The 17,766-nt window shown below is 35.4% G+C and overlaps 1 protein-coding gene and 2 non-coding genes across 5 annotated transcripts; 1 reads left to right on the forward strand and 2 right to left on the reverse strand.

Moving 5' to 3' along the window:
• Positions 1–252: 252 nt before the first annotated feature.
• On the reverse strand, positions 253–334 carry TRNAL-UAG. Its single transcript has one exon. It is a non-coding gene; the product is annotated as a tRNA-Leu (tRNA).
• Positions 335–1,265: 931 nt separating this feature from the next.
• TRNAL-AAG lies at positions 1,266–1,347 on the reverse strand. The gene has a single exon. It is a non-coding gene; the product is annotated as a tRNA-Leu (tRNA).
• Positions 1,348–3,864: 2,517 nt separating this feature from the next.
• Positions 3,865–14,035, forward strand: LOC121425565. Of its 3 annotated transcripts, XM_041621651.1 has the most exons (5): positions 3,865–4,278; positions 7,921–8,111; positions 9,461–9,607; positions 11,734–11,919; positions 12,433–14,035. In XM_041621651.1, exons 1-5 carry the CDS (start codon positions 4,260–4,262, stop codon positions 12,604–12,606), a joined length of 717 nt encoding a protein of 238 aa, XP_041477585.1. In that variant the 5' UTR covers positions 3,865–4,259; the 3' UTR covers positions 12,607–14,035. The 3 variants fall into 3 exon arrangements, with proteins under 3 accessions (XP_041477585.1, XP_041477584.1, XP_041477587.1); XM_041621650.1 differs by lacking the exon at positions 3,865–4,278 and having other exon boundaries at positions 7,749–8,111; XM_041621653.1 differs by lacking the exon at positions 3,865–4,278 and having other exon boundaries at positions 7,772–8,111; positions 9,497–9,607.
• Positions 14,036–17,766: the final 3,731 nt, after the last annotated feature.

The raw sequence follows: 17,766 nt of genomic DNA on the forward strand, positions 1-17,766 counted from the left end.
TTCTTGTGTTACTGATAATATCAACAATGATTTTTATTTATTTGTGAATGTTTTATTTAATTGTCAGTACTCTATTGAACACTATAATTTGAAAATACGGACATAACTACTACAATCATAACAAAGTAGTACTGACATTTCATATGGAATACTTTAATATTTTATCATTGCCACAATTTTCATTGATCTCAGTATATGTCGGCCTGAAACAAAATGATTTTATAAATGAGAAAAAAATGAATAAAATGATTTTGGCAGCGGTGGGATTCGAACCCACGCCATCGAAATGACTGGTGCCTAAAACCAGCGCCTTAGACCGCTCGGCCACGCTACCTCACGACGTTCATAAATGCACATGTGAATGACTGTTATTTTTGTTTGATTTTTTTTCTAAACCATGCCAAAGTATAGAAAGAGAGGTGGAGAATATAAAATCCGACACATCGGAGAGTTCAAGTCTTCTTGGATTTGAACAGGATTGGAAATAATAATGATGGAAAATTGATATGAGAAAATCCCAATGCCCTGATTTAGGATTTCAACCTGGGACCCTGCATGGCATTATACAAAAATATTACATGGGATTCTAAATCAAGTGAAACAATCCTAGTGATGCAAAAGCAAGGTTTATAAAATAATCGAGATATAATATGTTCGTATATGTTAAATAATGTATAGCATGACTTGAAATTCATATCGGAAAATACAAAATAGATAGTGAGTAGGTGATTTAAATCGGTACCTCCATTTATATTTTTTCTTGGTTAAAATCAATGTCATTCCTCTGTTATTCATTCGATTCAGTAAATCAACTTCAGGTTGGGGTGGACTTGACCTTAGAGATTTTACTTAGGTTTCATTATTTAATCAGAATCGTGGTGTTGAGATGTATTCACTAGATTGGGAAAATGAATGCTCTGTATGGCATGAATACTGAAATGTAAATGAGACACTGATAGCACATGTGTAATCCTTCCATTATGTTAATAGGTCACTTTAGTGCACAAAGAATGATATAAATCCATTTCGTTTTTTATTTTAGAGGGTAATCGTTATTTTTTACACCTTTCTGGAAAAACACACATGATTTTTTCAATGACAAATATTCAAATAGTGTCATGTTTGATAGCATTTGATTTATTGCATTCATTATATACCCAGAGTTGAAACAAAAACTATCAGACAAAATGCTAGCAGTGTAACAACAAATTCCATTACATTGAATATTGAAACCAAAATCTAATTACCAAAAAAGAAGATTATTTTGGCAGCGGTGGGATTCGAACCCACGCCATCGAAATGACTGGTGCCTTAAACCAGCGCCTTAGACCGCTCGGCCACGCTACCTCACTAATAGAAGTACATACTACAAAGAAAATCAAAGTGCATCCAAACATTTTTTTTTAGTGTGTAGGCTATAGTCTTGAATGATTTTCAATTCATTTTATAATCAATCAGAAAAAATCATTTAGTTCAAAAACGAAACTTAATCCTTCTTTGACATTTACTTGATGTGAATTTAAAAAGTGCAATCAAACACGACAACGAAAGTTTCATTAATATTAGATGTGAAATAAGGAATGCATGACATTTTAAAAAAGTTTTACGGGGCTTCACAAAACAGAATTACACGGGTAATTGCCCATGGTGTATAGTTAGTGGTGTCATACACTTAAAAACACTCATAGAAATTTCGAAAAATCCATGTTTAATTTGCTCCGATATTTAAATCATAGTCGACTAATAATGGAACACACAGTTATCATTATGATATCGTAACTTAGTTTTATTCAATGAAAAGCATCTTGATTATCGATGATCGAAGAAGTAAGATTTTGTGATTCTCATTCAATAGTCCTGAAATACATCAGTGGAAGTACAATCTCAGTGAACCTCTCATTCAATCAAAGCATACTTGTGATGATTTTCCAACTACAAAATACTGGAAATTTCTTTTCTTTAACATCTGAGTTTTTAAACTTTATTTGTAAGAGTATCACATCGCGCCTGTCTTCTGTTAGTGACCTCCGTGAACTCTTGCGGTGAACTTGATGTTTGGCAAACTTGGCCTTTAAATTGTCGCAGGTGTGTTGATCTTTTTGTGGTTTTACAAGTCAACGCTACGGAGCCCACGAATGAAGACATTTAACACATCTAGATATTTTCATTCGTCATTTCAAAGTACAATTTTCACCAAAAATATAAACATCAACAGCGCCCACACACTTGAAAAATAAAAAAAAAATCATTCTAGTGAAGAAAAAAATACGCTTGAAGAATGATACATTTCCGAATTCCTTATTTTTCAACTATTTTTTAAATCTAAACTTCACAATAGCTTCGTTACATTCAATTCTTCTTATTCATATGCATTTTGTTTGTCTGAAAACGAAAGTGGACGTAGACAAAATGGAGTTCTTTTTCTTCTTTTCTTCTTTTTTTTTCTTTAATAAATGATAAAATATTCAGTACGGTCTATGATCAGTTTATGTAATTGATAGCAATAATAGGCTAAACACAAGGTTTTTTGTGCAATTTATATATCTATCGTTTTTTATGAAATGATAATTAAAAGTACTGTATTGTTTACGCAGGGTGGGCACAAGACGACCAAACGTATTCCAAAATGCTAAAATCACATATTTTGGTAAAAGTTCTCTACAACAAAACATGCTGGAGATTCCAAAAAATTATTTCACCACTCAAAAACTTATTTGAGATTTACTTGGAACTTAAGAACTTTAAATTTTCATGACTATTACAATAAGTTAATGGGCGTTTTGAATGCTGACCTCCAATTCTGACGGTTTCTAGGGAACACTTTACTAATTTTAAGTAAAATCTGACTAATCCCTCCGAAATACATCGAGGTAGTATGAATTATGCACAAAAAGAACAAAATGAGCGAATCTAACCCCAAGGTATAACTTAAGGAACAGAATAAGTACGATCAAATTAATTTTTGTTTACCCCTCCCCTCCCTCTCTCCTATAACAATATGATTTCGTTCGAGTTATATGGTCATGGTAGACAAATATACTGAATGCATGTCATGGGCTATTCATGCAATTAGTTGACATCTAATCAACAAAGATTACTACAAAAAAGGGAGAAAAGTAGAAATAATGACACCATCGAGCAAAATGGCAATACAGCTCCAGACGTGCTTGTAAATATTGATATTAAGGACAAAAAATAATAAAAGGATTATTAAAATGTTGCTAATTGTTTTTGTTTAGCTGGACATGATGTTTCAAGGGGATGTCACAATTTCTGCAGATCACCCCTCTCCCCTAATTTGTACATTCTTCTTTGTTCAATAAATTCCTCAACATCAGCTGATTTAAAAAAAAGGACGAAAGAAGTCGTTCCCCCAAGTCTATTATTGTTTTTTTTCCAAAAATAATTATTAATCTTTCAATAGAAGGGCGGGAGCAGATAGAAGTCCAAATAAACGCATTCAATATATTTGCACTCTAAGAATGTATAATGATGAGATGTACAGGGAAACAGCCTAAATTTCCAGGTGGGGAGGGGCGTTCGACCCAAGAGAATATATTACGTAGATGACGGAAACAAAAATGTCATCCCAAATATTTTAACATACCATCCGGAACAAAAAAAGCGATCGACCCAAACGTCTACGTGATTAAAATGATAGGAAATCGCATTGGCGATAGATTAAACAAATACTACAGCCGACGAAGGGTATTCCCCCTGCTTCATGCTTTTTCGGAACTCCATCGCGCTCTGATGACGTCACGATGTAACTTTCGACCTGTGTAAGTTGGCAGAAGTTATACAGGGCCACGCAGCTCGCTTCAGGTACTGGAGTCAATACGCACTAACAGGGAAGCCGTACTTCGCTCGTACGTAACGCATTGAACTAAAACGGGATCAATTGCCTCATCGTTCCTGGTTGCCCATTTTCGTTTCAAATTTGAATCGTTAGAACGGGATTTTTCTTTATTTTTCATTACCTTGTTCCGAGAAAGAAACATGTCAACGGTGAGGGCCATAGCTTATAAGAACCTAGAACCTTGGCCATGCTCAACATACTCAGTCGCGATACTGGGCAGTTACAATACCATTCGCTGATTTTGACGCCTGTTATTTCTCGTGATTGTTCTTAATTACAACTTCAGGAGGCCTGACCAACACGGTTTTAGATTGACCCAAATCTGCACTTATATTTATAGCTGCATCTACCAAATCGTCTACAAATAGTCGTGAATAATCAACCGAGATACCCAATAGCAATGGCCAACAAATGCCAAGGTGAGTGATTAATACTTAATTCCAATTTCTGTCTGGATGTCAATTGATACTTTTAATAGTCTATTCATAATGATATACAAAAATAAACTTTTTTCCTCAACGAAAAAAAAAAGTCTAAATCAAATTATACTTAAATTGGAAAATTTTCCTTGTCTTTCAAGACTGCTCCCAGTCAGCAGTAAAATATTGTTTATTATAACTCCGTGCCATTCTTGGGCCGACGTGTTTCCCGCACATGTATCCCCCATTCTGTTCCAAATAACCCAGCATGAACCCCATATTATGATCTCAGCAGATTCCAGGGGTGGATCAACCTGACTTCGGGATAAGCATGGTTTGAATTAACGTCGCGTCCTCTTTACTTTCGTTAAAATTTCTTAAAACACATACCGACCTCTGCCTTGGACGGTTTTTTAAATTTCTTTAAAACTTCTCTTACGTATAATGTACTTTGTGTATTAGTGCACACTTAAATAAGTTCGTTATAATTATACCACAGATATCCCAAACCCAGTTCATCATTTCATACACCTTTGAACGGCAAAAACGTTTATCATACCGATGATTCATTTTCATTTCTTATAAATCCATGAATAATTTGGTTGCAAAGTGTTGAATACATTATTAATGACATCTAAATAATAACACTTAAATTCAACTTTACCTGATAAAACTTCAAATTGTTCATTGGTTAATGATGATTGGGGTGTGTGCTGCGTGCGTGGGGGTGTGTACGTTAATTGGCTCAGTTGTGTGTAAATTATTAGATGCCTTTATCATGTTTATCGCGTATAAATCTAAGTATAACACCAGATTCTTGATATTTTAACACACACGTTGGGGTCAAAAGGTCAAAAAACGTCTTTCGAACATCTTTGCCAATAGAAAAAGCCCATACGCCTGACATGTGCATTTTGTGTGCCCACATCAAATTATAGGCCTTTAGAGTATAAAGCAATGGAAGCTCAACATATATTGAATTAACGTCAATAGGATGGTAGCATAATTTACCTAACTTCGTAAAGAAATTATTTGCCAAAATTTCACTTTATAGCTGAAAACAATTTAAAAATATTGGAGGCGGGAAAGTAATGGTAACAACAAGAATTATTTGATGAGAGAGCTTGCTGTTACCAAAATTGTTTGCATGTGTTTTAGAAGATCAATAGAGCAGAATCGTTTTAAATTTGGTGTTATGAAAGAGTAAAAAATGGATTCCTTCAATTGTAAATCGATAAATCATAAATTTAATTAAATTCATAGATAATGTACGCTTTCCACAATAAAATCTACGATAAAGTTTCCCGAACAAACCCCACAAAATCTGAAAAGTCCTACAATATCTGTGCCCACTTCCACCTTATGTTCACTGCTATAAACGTGCTCTGACAAGGCAAGGAGTTGGTAATTTCTTGGTCTAGGCCAACTTCGTGATGAATGGTAGCACCAACTTTTTTTTTTCTCCATATTTCACTCATCATCGCGAGAACTGTTTCTCGACGGGGAGCTCAGACGAAAGAAGTCATTTGGGTCAAAGTACTCTTGCCCTAGTATCTGCCCTCTCCCTCTGTCTCACGTAAATCACCAAGGCTCTTCTTATTTATTCCGAATTTCATCCATGATAGTTCGGTCGATTTCGAAGTCTCTGAATATGTGGAGTGGTGTCTAACCAAATCATAAACCAGAGTGAGTGAATGTGAATTGGAAAAAAGTGAAAAGCTTTTCGTTAAGGAAAAGTGTCTGAAAATAATATTTATCAATTCCCCCAAAAGATGCATTTTCAAAAAAGAAAGGAAAAAAATGTTAAGCGAATTCTTCGGTAAGCTTCAGTGTCTTTAGTCTCAATTTTGTTATATAGTGTATATAGCCTGGATATTCCCAGTGAACCCAAAGTGTTGGTATTTTAAAGCCGAGAGTAATCATTCAGTTCTAAAAAAACAATAAAAATGTAAGAAATAGTTCAATGTCAATAAAAGTTAATTAGCTATTGACTCATTTAAGGTTATATTTTTTCAAAGTATCTCTTGAATAAATAAATTTAACCAACTTGTGGATCTAATCGATGTTGAAAGCTTATGGGAGGATTGGGAAGGGGCGGTAAATGACCTAAAGACTGGAACTGGAACACTAGCCGTCCAGATCTGTCGGCATCACTCAGACAGGAAACAGGTCTATAAGGCCCTCTCTCTCTACTGACTTTAGTCATTTCCACTCAGACTTGCTATTGCGTAATACCATATAAAGCCAACTTGCTCGTGTAACACGCGTGCCGATCAAGGACTGAAATTAATTGGCACCAGGGGGCCGTTTCATAAAACTGTTCGTACGATAAGAGCGACTTTAAGAACTGGTGATCCTTTCTTGGGGTAAATAATATACACAAAAACCTTCAATGGGGAGGGTTTTGCGCGTAAGAAAGGATCACCAGTCGTTCTTAAAAACATGATAAAGTCGCTCTTAACTTAACGAAAAGCTTTATGAAACACCCACCAGGTCATGAAGTGGAGGTGCCGTGGCTGAGTGGTTTAAGGCGCCTAAGATGTAAGGGGAAATTCCCTTATACTGTGATTCAACTCGCCTTTTTTTTCAAGATACATCTTTATGGATGTCCATAGGAACGAGATACAAAATACCTAAGGTGCCTTTTTGTTTACAAGCATCTTATTAAATTGATATAAAATTTTAAAGTCTACAGTGGATTTGTGTGCGTGTTTGGTTGCGTTTGTAGGTATATGTTTTGGGTGCCGTGCATTTGAAGAATATTTGTTTTTATTAAAAATAAACCTATTCTAAGATTTTACATATCGATTGGTGGTTAAATTCTGGGGCCACGGGATTAATTCCCACATATATTTTCAATGAGCTTGTCTCAGGAAGAGCTCAATACACAATTTTGAATTTCTTATAACCATGATAACGTTCTATTCCATGGATGGATTCATTCAGTAAATATTTCCCCAAAAGTCTTCACAGTCATTTCAGGTAATACATCAACTAGATTATCAGAAATCTTCAAATGGCTAACGATAAAGGTAGGGGCTCATTATAAATCTCCGAAAAGGAATGATAAAAGATTATTATGCCTGTTCTGCAAAAAATATATATCTACCTGGTAAAAATTTCCCAGCATTCAATGTAAAAACGTTCTAGTGATCAGTTCTCGGAAATTCCCTGGGTTCTCCAATCATAAAGTTGCTGAAATTACATATTTGTAATTCCAGAATCAAATTAATTGTTTGCAAAGTATTGACTTTCGTATTTAGTTCTTCATAACTCATACTACTGGGGACATTTCTCCTAAACATGATGACGAAAAAGAAAACTTTAAAGAGGTGATAATTTTTTATAATATTTTACCGATTCCAAGAAATTGTGAACAATTGCTGAAAAACTAATTAACAACTCGGGGATTTTTCGACAGGTAGCCTTTTCCTTGTAAATTTCACATGACTCTAGCTGTTACGGTGATGCAATACCGTTCTGGTTATGGATCAGTGTCGAGTATTTAAAGCGTTGATATTTCAACCTGTTAATCACTTCCGAGTTTTCCAGTCAACCAGTTCGCGCCCACTTGTCAAGTGTAGGACCATCCAATCATCATGGTAGCTAATAATGTCAATTCAAATTGCTTTTCACTTACAGTTATGCAACAATTTATCACGGTAGCTATGTGCTGCTTCATGGTGTCAAGGGCTAATCCTATAACGGCGCCTCCAACCACTGCCTTGCCTACGATGGTGGGGACAACGCAGTCTACTTACCAATCGTATCTATTAATCGTTCAGGAGATAGAAATGTTACGAGCAAAGTTTACGCCTATGGTGAACAGATTCGTAAGTACTTTAAGAACTCTCTATTTTCATTTTATGTTTTCTCCTTTTTATGCAATAATGGAATTTAATTTTAAGGTAATAGAGCATGGTGTTTCTTTGACATAAAATGACATCTTTTTTTGTATAATTAAGCCCCCCTTCCACTGAATTAATACAAAAATGATGTAATACTTTCCATTTGAACTATGGTCATTTTCTCAACTGATGTGATTATTTGAATTGCTTCCATTATTTGTGTATGGAGTAAAGTATTCGATTAATACTACTTTCTGCTAAAGGACAATCTGGTATCATCGAATCTGAAAGAGGCCAAAAAGTCAGCTAACAAGGGATAACTTGTGCCTCTTTTTCGTGCCTGAAGATGATAAATTTTGAACATCATAGAGAGAAACCTAAAACAAATGAATAGATGCATGATTACATAACAAAGAGGATGCGTCTCCATCTCACTTATATTTCGGAAATATTTGAGAAAAATAGTTAAATGACATGTGCATCCTTTTTGTAATGCGATGTCACTAATGCCCTTTCGTCTGAGTTGAAGAGAGAATCTTAAAAAAAACTTTTTAAAGAATGTCATTTTACATATTGATACATTATGAGGGTGTATCTTTAAAGCAATGTGTTTATAAAGTGTATCGAATTTCAACCACATTAACCACAAATGATCATTATGTTTCTGTGCTGTTATTTCCTCCCAATCACTAACACATCTGTGCACTTGTCCTTGTTCACATGTACTTCTTTTCATGTTATGTAGTAGACAGATAGAGCTGAATGGTGTGTGTGTGTGTGTGTGTGTGTGTGTGTGTGGGGGGGGGGTCTACATAGTTGGCATTTAATCGTGTGATAATCTTGATTAAGTCGGACCGAAATAAGAGCCTTAGGAAACTCCTACTTTGCGATTCAACCGCTAAATATATTTGGGAAACTTATCCAAGGCAAAACTTAAAAACGGCACCTTACCATTAATCATTAAGTCGAGTTCGATATCTAAAAATGAATTATTCATGAAGGAAATACTTGCCATGATCATGTCAATTAATTCTTTAAACCGACAGAGTAAAAGAAACTGACAGTCATATCGGACAAAGAATTTCCATAGTCCCAGCAACTATTTATAAACGCCCCAAAATCGGAAAAACTTGAATGTTTCTTATAATATCAAGTGTCTGGTTGCGAATCTTTGCCCGCAATATGCCTACAAACAATCTATCTTATCCCTAGATATCCCTCATTCATCCACCATAACTATCTTCTATTCATCCACCCATCTGTGTTGTCCTTCTGTCACTCACCCTCATCTCATCACTCCATCCTTCCACTGTCTGTCTGTTCCCCTTGTTCAGCTCGCCTCACGTTTCTATGATGATTTCCCATCACAGAGAACGGACCGTCTTCTTCAGAGCGATGCCCAAGCCCCAAGGATGGACATCCTAGGATTCCTGACTGTTACCGACGACATGCCCCCAGCCTTTGAAAGGCACGACATGACGGTAAGATTATCCTGTCAATATCGTAGACTTTTACGAAACAAAGTCAAATTCATCAAATTATGAACGTCTAATACTTTCATATCGTTTTTGCCAAAGTAATAAAGTTAGCTTGTTCACCTATACGCACTTAATTTGTGTGTTAAAGTTATGGATGTCACACTGCTTATTACAGGTTAAGACATTCCATTGTCTGGAGATATTCAGTTGTTCATAAAGCCACTGTTACAATGTTATAATCGATGTCTTATTGTTCGGTTCAAAGATAATCAATTTTTTTGTTTTATTTCACCAACCAACCAAACTTTTTAAATAATCAATAAATAAATGAGGCCCTTTGACGAGAAGATATTTTAAAATTATGAAATTGAAGGTGAAAAAACCCCAGAGCCGGTATAACGCCATTTTCAAATTATGTTTAAGTTCATTCTATTCGATTTGATTTTGTAGGATTTTTTTTTAGTTTTTATGATTTGTAAAACTTAAAAGAATAGTACCAAGAAAAAGCAGAGAGTGAAATATTTTGAATTAGGGACTGTTCGATTGTAAATTCTCAGTACCGCTTTAAAACGCTCTTGTGTACACTACTGTGGACTTTTGGATTTAAGCAAAGTTCAACAACCTTTTTTTATTTTTAATAGACTGGCAAATATCTTACCGGTGATAAAATAGATTGCCTACTTGATTTACCATGTTTACTGAGTTGCATTAGTCATCAAGGGGATTTCCCTTATTTATAGAGTTGGATTTACAAATGCAATCATTTTTGTCTGGTGCTGTGTCAACCATAAATAAATAGGATAAGAGTTTCATGTGGCGATGAATTTGTGGTCGGTACATCTTTAAAAATTTTAACCAATGTCAACACAAGTAGCCCTTACGTAACTAGTCTATATGCTTAGTGGATTGTTTAGTTTATCAACATTTTATGGCAATTTATCGCTCTTTTGACGGACCGCGCCAATTTAAAGCTCCCAAAATGAGACCGGAAACCGATATTTGTAGAAATTCATACCGGCTGCATGGCTGTCATGGTCAGGGAAAATTGTGGGAATTTGTTAATGACTGATTGGACAATATTGTTGCAATTCACTGATATTTCCCAATATCCGTTTGAAGGGCAATGAAGATAACGATGGCCACACGTTCCGATGACCAAATCACTATAAATAATAATCACACTGTCTTCCTTCCTTTGATTTCGATATTGTACTAGGACTAGTCTTCATTTTATTTCCACTGAATGCCATATTGTAGACAATGCATTGAAATATAATTGATAGATATGCCATTTCAATAATGAAATGTCAACTTTGTGACATTTTCTATAGGCCTAGCCTTTTTCTTTTGATGGGACGAGGGGTGGGGGTTGGGGGGGGGGCTCTTTCTTGGGACGGTTACGGTTACTTAGTTACACTGACAACATTCTAAGCATGTTTTTTTTATAGCAAAATCGCATTTTCAATGGATTTTCTTAATTTGATTTAACAATTATAATAATCCAGGTTCTAATATCGTGTGTTTGAACCTGGTTGTGAAAAAAATAGAGTGTTCGACTCTCAAGCCAAATAGAAAGTATTTCTTCATCTGTCTTCTTGAACAAAACGGACACAAATGGCACGACATGGCTTCCGCTGTGTCTGTTATTCGTGTTTCACACCATCAAATACTTCCTTTACAAGGACACAGTGAATCATCAAATAAAAGACACAAGACATCTTTGACAGTAAAAGGGGAGGACGGGTATATCATGTATTCGTATGACATGATATAGATTTTAAATAATAATTCTTCTCATCCAATATATGATAAAAAGTTTCATTGACTTCGATAACCCTCATTTAAAAAAAAAGAGATGACCGTTTTAGTATCAATATATCAATGAATACTACATTATATTTTACACCGTCACATTTTTGCTAGACATTACCTGTTCTAATTGTAACACGTAATGTCATAATTTGTTAAATTGTTGTAATCAGTGATTAAAACTCTATATCAAACGCCTTACTATTTTCGCGGAATGAAGTGGCACGGATTTGCAATTCAATCGATGAAGAACTGAATTCACAATCTTAATGCTATACTTTATTTACTAATTTCATGTTTTTAACAATTATAACTTTCAGGAGGAACAGCTTTTACCCAAGCACAAATTGTTTCTCGAGACCTACGAAGAAGTCATGAGGTCCCTGAAGACCGAGGAGATCCTAGCTCTCAGGACTTCTCCCGAATCATACAGCGTTGACTTCACTGACGATTATGACACCTCCTCCATCCAAATCTATAGGCTACTTCACAAAGTCTCTGAATTGGTGAGTCGACATCACCTTGGTCAGATTTTATTTAATCTATCTAGCATGACAACAAAAATAATAAAATAAAACGATCACAATAATAGCATGTTTCTCCATGCTCAACAGCTGTGCCATTTCAGCTCAGCTGTTCTACCGAGGAGCTAAATTTTACAATACCTTGTGGATGAAATTCTTTTGAAGGGTGGGGACAGTGGAAGTTCAATGGCCATGAAGCCTTCCTGGTGGAATTCGTTGATTCGTATGCTTTAAGGGTGTCACTTTCAAACATGATAATGATACCACTCTGAATACGCTAGGATATAGAACTTCGCTCTGTGAATATTATTGAGCGAAACGTCATGTTAAACCGATGTTGAGTTGCTGACTTTGTATCAAACATAATTATGAAGATGGTAAATATTTATAATTATAGTTTATCTTCGAACCTACTTCAAATTATCATGATTACATTTGATGTGTAGAAATCTTACACGAATGTTAAATTTCTCTATTTTTCTCTCTTTTACAAAGATGTCAACGCTTAATATCGATGATGAGGGTTCTGAAACCTTTGAGGGATTTGAAGCCGTGCCCCATAATTCCCAGATCCACAACACACGCAGCCTCTACGTTCTACAGAGGATTGATGAATACATATACACTGCCCTTGTCGACTTTAATCGCCTTCTCTCCCTGTCTAATTGAAGTTTCTCCTGATATTCATCACAACTATAAACCTTATGCATGTGACGTCATCATCTCTTAGCGCCCTCATTCAGAGGCTATAGAAATACGCGTAAACGGAGAGATGCGCAAACTGCACGTACATGTAGGGTAATGGCGCCGACCTCCAAGATGGCGGTGCGATGACGTCCATCCACAAGGTTTATTTTTTATACTGTATTCCATCGTATGATGCTTTTCAACATTCATGGTACTAATCATGTATTTATTTATTTATCTATTTATGGGCTTACATTTTTTAACAAGCGTTACATAAAAAAGGGAGGAAACAATCAATGACCTCCCACCATTGAGATGTTTTTCTTGCACTAGTGAGATAGGGAGATATTTTTGATATCCATTCGTATTACACCCCCCTTAAATTATCTAGTTCCTATATCATTTGAATACAATGCTTATACTTACATTATTTCATTCATGACATCGGTGCTTCGAGATGTATTCTTCGCCCGTACAATGAATTCTTCATCACTTCTATGTCGATTCCTTTTTTATGTAAATTTCATTTCCAATCATTGTATTTTGAATTAATCAGACAATCATGATCTAGACAATGCCCATCTTTATAATCAATTGAATTTGATTAGTAAGTCTAGATTCTATAATCGGATCTGATCACAGGTCATTTTGTGCAATAATGTTTTGGTCGTGAAATGAATGCATATACCGCTATTTAAATGTGCATTTTAGTATGTCACTATGTGGCACCTGTCGAATGTACATCATTAGCTACTTCGTGTTCAAATGTAAAACAATCATGTAATATCTCCATGCTCGTCTAACTAGTCTTTGTGAACGTGTCATTCTTATATGATTTGATTTATTTATCTTTGAGATTTGAGTCTTCATTTTGCTCTGTAAATTCAAATCGTCAATGACGATATAAGGTACAATGTTACATATATTTTTGATTTGTGGGTAGGTGTTAGTTATGATATCACAAAATGATCCATGTCTGCGATAGGAATGTTCTACTGCTCGTTTTGTCATTTAAATGTGCTTTCATGTTGTAATTTACGGGCCTCTCAAACATTTATACTTTAAAAGTATTCAGTACTATGATGTAGGCCTGTTTATGTTTTTTGTCTGATGAAATCATGTATATTTATTGCCTATTGAGCATCTATTTATATATTTATTAATTGATTAAATATTTATGAATATGATAAAAGTATTATGTGACGATTTTGAATTTACATTTTGTAATTCCTAAGAAATGTTATCAATATGCCTTTAACGGAATTTAAAGTGTGATTTTACTTGTCAAATATTGAGGGAACAATATATGTCACTGTTGTACTTCCATATTAATCGGTGAGAAATAATGTGCCTTTTCGAAACCCGACCTTGCCTATTTCGCCTTTGACGTAACACGAAATAAATATTTGAAAATAATCAAAGGGTTATCAGGTGTTTTTATTTTCATTTCCTTTCTAAAAGTTATGAATTGCAATACCTATCACATGGCACATATCGTGCGAGGTAATGAGGCAGATTTTGTGTGTGTGTGTGTGTGTGTGTGCGTGAGAGTGAGCGAAGGAGGGTGAGGGTGTGTATGTGTGTGTAAGAGATAGGGGAAAGCGGGTGGTTGGGTGGGTGTGAGAGGATGGTGCATGGGGATGGACATTTTTAACATGATGTTTAACTTATATACGTTGTTCTTGAGCTTAAATTAATGTCAAGTCCAGCCCAACAGAAATAGATTGGAATAGAAATTAAAGAAAAAAAAAACATAATGCTAAACAAAAAAAAAAAAAAATCCAGTGAAATTGAATGTAAAACAAGAAACTTCTGACAGTTTTGTTAGGGGGGAGGGCCTGGTGCTAAAAGATTTTGATTTTTTAAAATTGAATTCATGGCATTTGGGGAATATTTTAAGGTGAATTCTACCATGGTTTAAGATTGGACTGTAAAAATACACATTTTGGATCAAAATAGAAAGGCTACTGTGCCTTAGTTGCTAAATTGCAAGTAGTCGTAAGAAAATATGGCTCCACAAACTTTACATTGAAGTTTGACCTGCTTCCGTTTCTGAGGTTGCTCAGGTTGATCCATAAACGTATTTTCGTTTTCGCTTTTTTTTTCCGGGGGGGGGGGGGGGCAAAGCCCAAACAGGGCATCAACATTTGCATTCTGCTGCAAATTGATATTTTCACCATGAGATTGTCATTTGCGTGAAGTAGTTGTGTGTTTTGCAGTAATTGACCAAAGCCTTTTGAAGTGATTTCCGATTGATAGAATATACAGGCCTATTTAGGCTTTATTTCTTTTGAGAAATTTTCAAAACCTGAAGTTGTGAAACTCACTTAGCGCTAATTACTGTTAAAAGGGCATCCTCGGGAATTGTGTATCTAACTTAACAATTGACGGGAGCGCGAAGCGCAAGCTGAAATTTTTGATAAACTGACCAGACAGGGACCTGAAAAGGACTGCATTTAATGAATGATTAATAGGATACATATCTCACTAATCGGATATGAGCGCGAAGCGCGAGCTGAAACCTTTAATATACTGACCAGAAAAGGACCTGGAAAGGACTGCATGTAGTGCCATTTTTTTTGCCATGCTTTCCTATAGCTATGTCCCTGTTTTTGTACCTTCTACTATGAAAAATTAAGGAGACTCTTCACTGAATTAGTTAACAACATTGACTATTGCATGTGTTCGAGGAGAAATAAAACTTTGAAAAAAATATCAAGAAGAGAAAATATATAATTTTTAATATTTAATATAATGAAGTACAAATATGTAGAATTGCATATTGACCAGACTATGTAAACAACTGTTTTGTGAACTTTAAACTGTCACAATATACTTATTCGATTTTGATTATATTTTTTCAGCGTAAAGCTTTTATGATTTCCTTCTCGTATTCAAATCAACTAGATGGTGTACTGGTTCTAGAATAATCACGGTTTGATCATCGATGTATCCTTCATGATCTAATGGTTTGATAATATCTGTCGTTTGATGGCAGATAGATAAAAATCTTTGAAAGTATTCCAAGGAAGGAAAGAGGCTTTCAGCCCCTGCGACAATAATTGGATCTGGTTTCCTCTTTGACAAGGTACCTTGATATTTAGTTCCATACCATGTGTTTGCTACTCTTCTTGAATGTACTTTTTTTCACAAGCTTCATCTAATCATCATGATCATGGTAATACAATTGCTCTGTGGTAGATAATTCCACTAGAAATTAAAGCAGCAACATTTCCGAGAAAGGAAAACCAGCTGTAGAAAGCAGAGAATGGGTACAAATTTCGTTTTGCTTACCAGTGTCGGAACTCCTTTGTCTCAACCGGAGGGTGCACCCCCAGCCTTCGCCCTTGAGCGTACTATAATGATATGTATTCTGACGGTTCACCCAACTATCGAATCACCATCATCACCTGAAAAGACAAAGACAAAGCAATACATTTGGGGCGAGAGATTCGGGGTAGTCATCACAGGCTTTATATTGTTAACATGGTTAATGTGTTAATGTATTGATAATAAAGTGGCGCGATAATTACTTGATGAAAAAAATGATTTCATGGACGGACATGAAGAAACAGGATCATTTTTGATAAACAGGATTTTCATTCCGCTGAAATGTTGAGTTTTCGTCACTATTATCATTATTCATTCATTAAATAAGATGAAGACCACAATGTTTTATAAATTCAATGAAATCAAACGTAGGAATCATTGACCCCGTCAACGAAAAAAAGACAAATAATGGTCTTCGAAAAAAGAATAGGATTTGGTTGGGGTACTAACAGACGTTACATCCCATTTGCAAATACATCTTATGCGAAATTTCACGAACTTCAAGTGTGATAAACCGGCAGACACAAAGTCAGAATCTCATCCTATTTGCTTTTGATTCCGTACAGAGTCACACCCCATTTGCATATACAACTTAAACGAAATTTTGTGAACTTCAAAAGTAATAAGCCGGCAGACAAAGAGTCAGAACCTCATCCTATTTGCTTTTGATTACAGAGACCACAATGTTTATGAGTTCGATGAATTCAAACGTAGGAATCATTGACCCCTGTCGACGAAAAAAAAAACATATGCAAATTATTATTAAAAGGACAATTGTCTACAAGAAAAGAAGAGGATTTGGTGAGGTACTGACAGACGTCAAACCCCTTTGCATATAGAACTTATGCGAAATTTTGCGAATGTCAAAAGTAATAATCCGGCAGACAAAAAGTCAGAGCCTCATTCTATTTGCTTTTGATTCCGCACAGAGGAAAATGTATTTCCGATAAGTTTTCCTTAGGGCTACTCCTGGATCCGGTTCTCAACTATATGACTCGGGATAAGAAGACATAAGAGAAACTTTGATATCAGAGGAAACCCGCAATGTTGGCCATGGCATTGGATTGATACCAATAAATTTCCAACGCGAAAGTACGTTAGAAAAAAAAGAGAGTAATGAGCAGTTCGTTGTTTCCCTACACCTACAAGCGATTATTAAAAAGGATGCATATTACAGATAAAACAACCACGTCTAATTGTTTATCATGTCTATCATTCGTCCGGAAATCATCTCCCACAATGCTCACTGGGGATCTAAGCACTGGCGGATCCAGGTGGGGGGGCACAGCCGGTCCGTGTCCCCCCTAAGAGATGCGCAATTAAAATTTGTAATGTAGAAATGCCGTTAAAATAGAAGTGTGTCCCCCTCTATTTTTTAAAGTGAAGAACTTTTTTTGGCTTATCAATTTTTTTCGCAGACGAAATACCCCTATTTTGGGGTTAAAACTTTTTTTTTAAGCTTGTTAAAATTTTCCTCGGCAATATGTGCCACCCTGTCCAAAAAACCTGGATCCGCGCCTGGATCTAAGTAATATCATATCATGCCCATTCAAACACAAAAACGCCAACAAAAATTCGACTAAGCTCAAATTCCACCTTGACAAACATTATTGATTTTTTTTCAAATCTGGAGTCAATAATCTGAAAGTCTAAAGTCTTGATATCTCAGAAGGCATAGCAGCCCCCCCGGCCAGGAAATTATAGGTGCCTTTATGTATGTTGAATTATCTTATTTCATAATTACGAGGAAAAAAAAGGAAATTGATAACCATTGTTTTTAATGTGTTCATGAAAATAAAATATCAACGAATG

Source organism: Lytechinus variegatus, chromosome 12 (assembly GCF_018143015.1).
Source record: "Lytechinus variegatus isolate NC3 chromosome 12, Lvar_3.0, whole genome shotgun sequence".
In the NCBI taxonomy this organism is placed as follows: Eukaryota; Metazoa; Echinodermata; class Echinoidea; order Temnopleuroida; family Toxopneustidae; genus Lytechinus; species Lytechinus variegatus.

Excerpts from the sequence above, each read along its gene's own strand:
- LOC121425565 (XM_041621650.1), top strand. The coding sequence starts at position 7,878 with ATGGTAGCTAATAATGTCAATTCAAATTGCTTTTCACTTACAGTTATG. Across the intron at positions 8,112-9,460 it reads CGCCTATGGTGAACAGATTC|CTCGCCTCACGTTTCTATGA; the intron begins GTAAGTACTTTA and ends CCCCTTGTTCAG. Across the intron at positions 11,920-12,432 it reads TTCACAAAGTCTCTGAATTG|ATGTCAACGCTTAATATCGA; the intron begins GTGAGTCGACAT and ends TCTTTTACAAAG.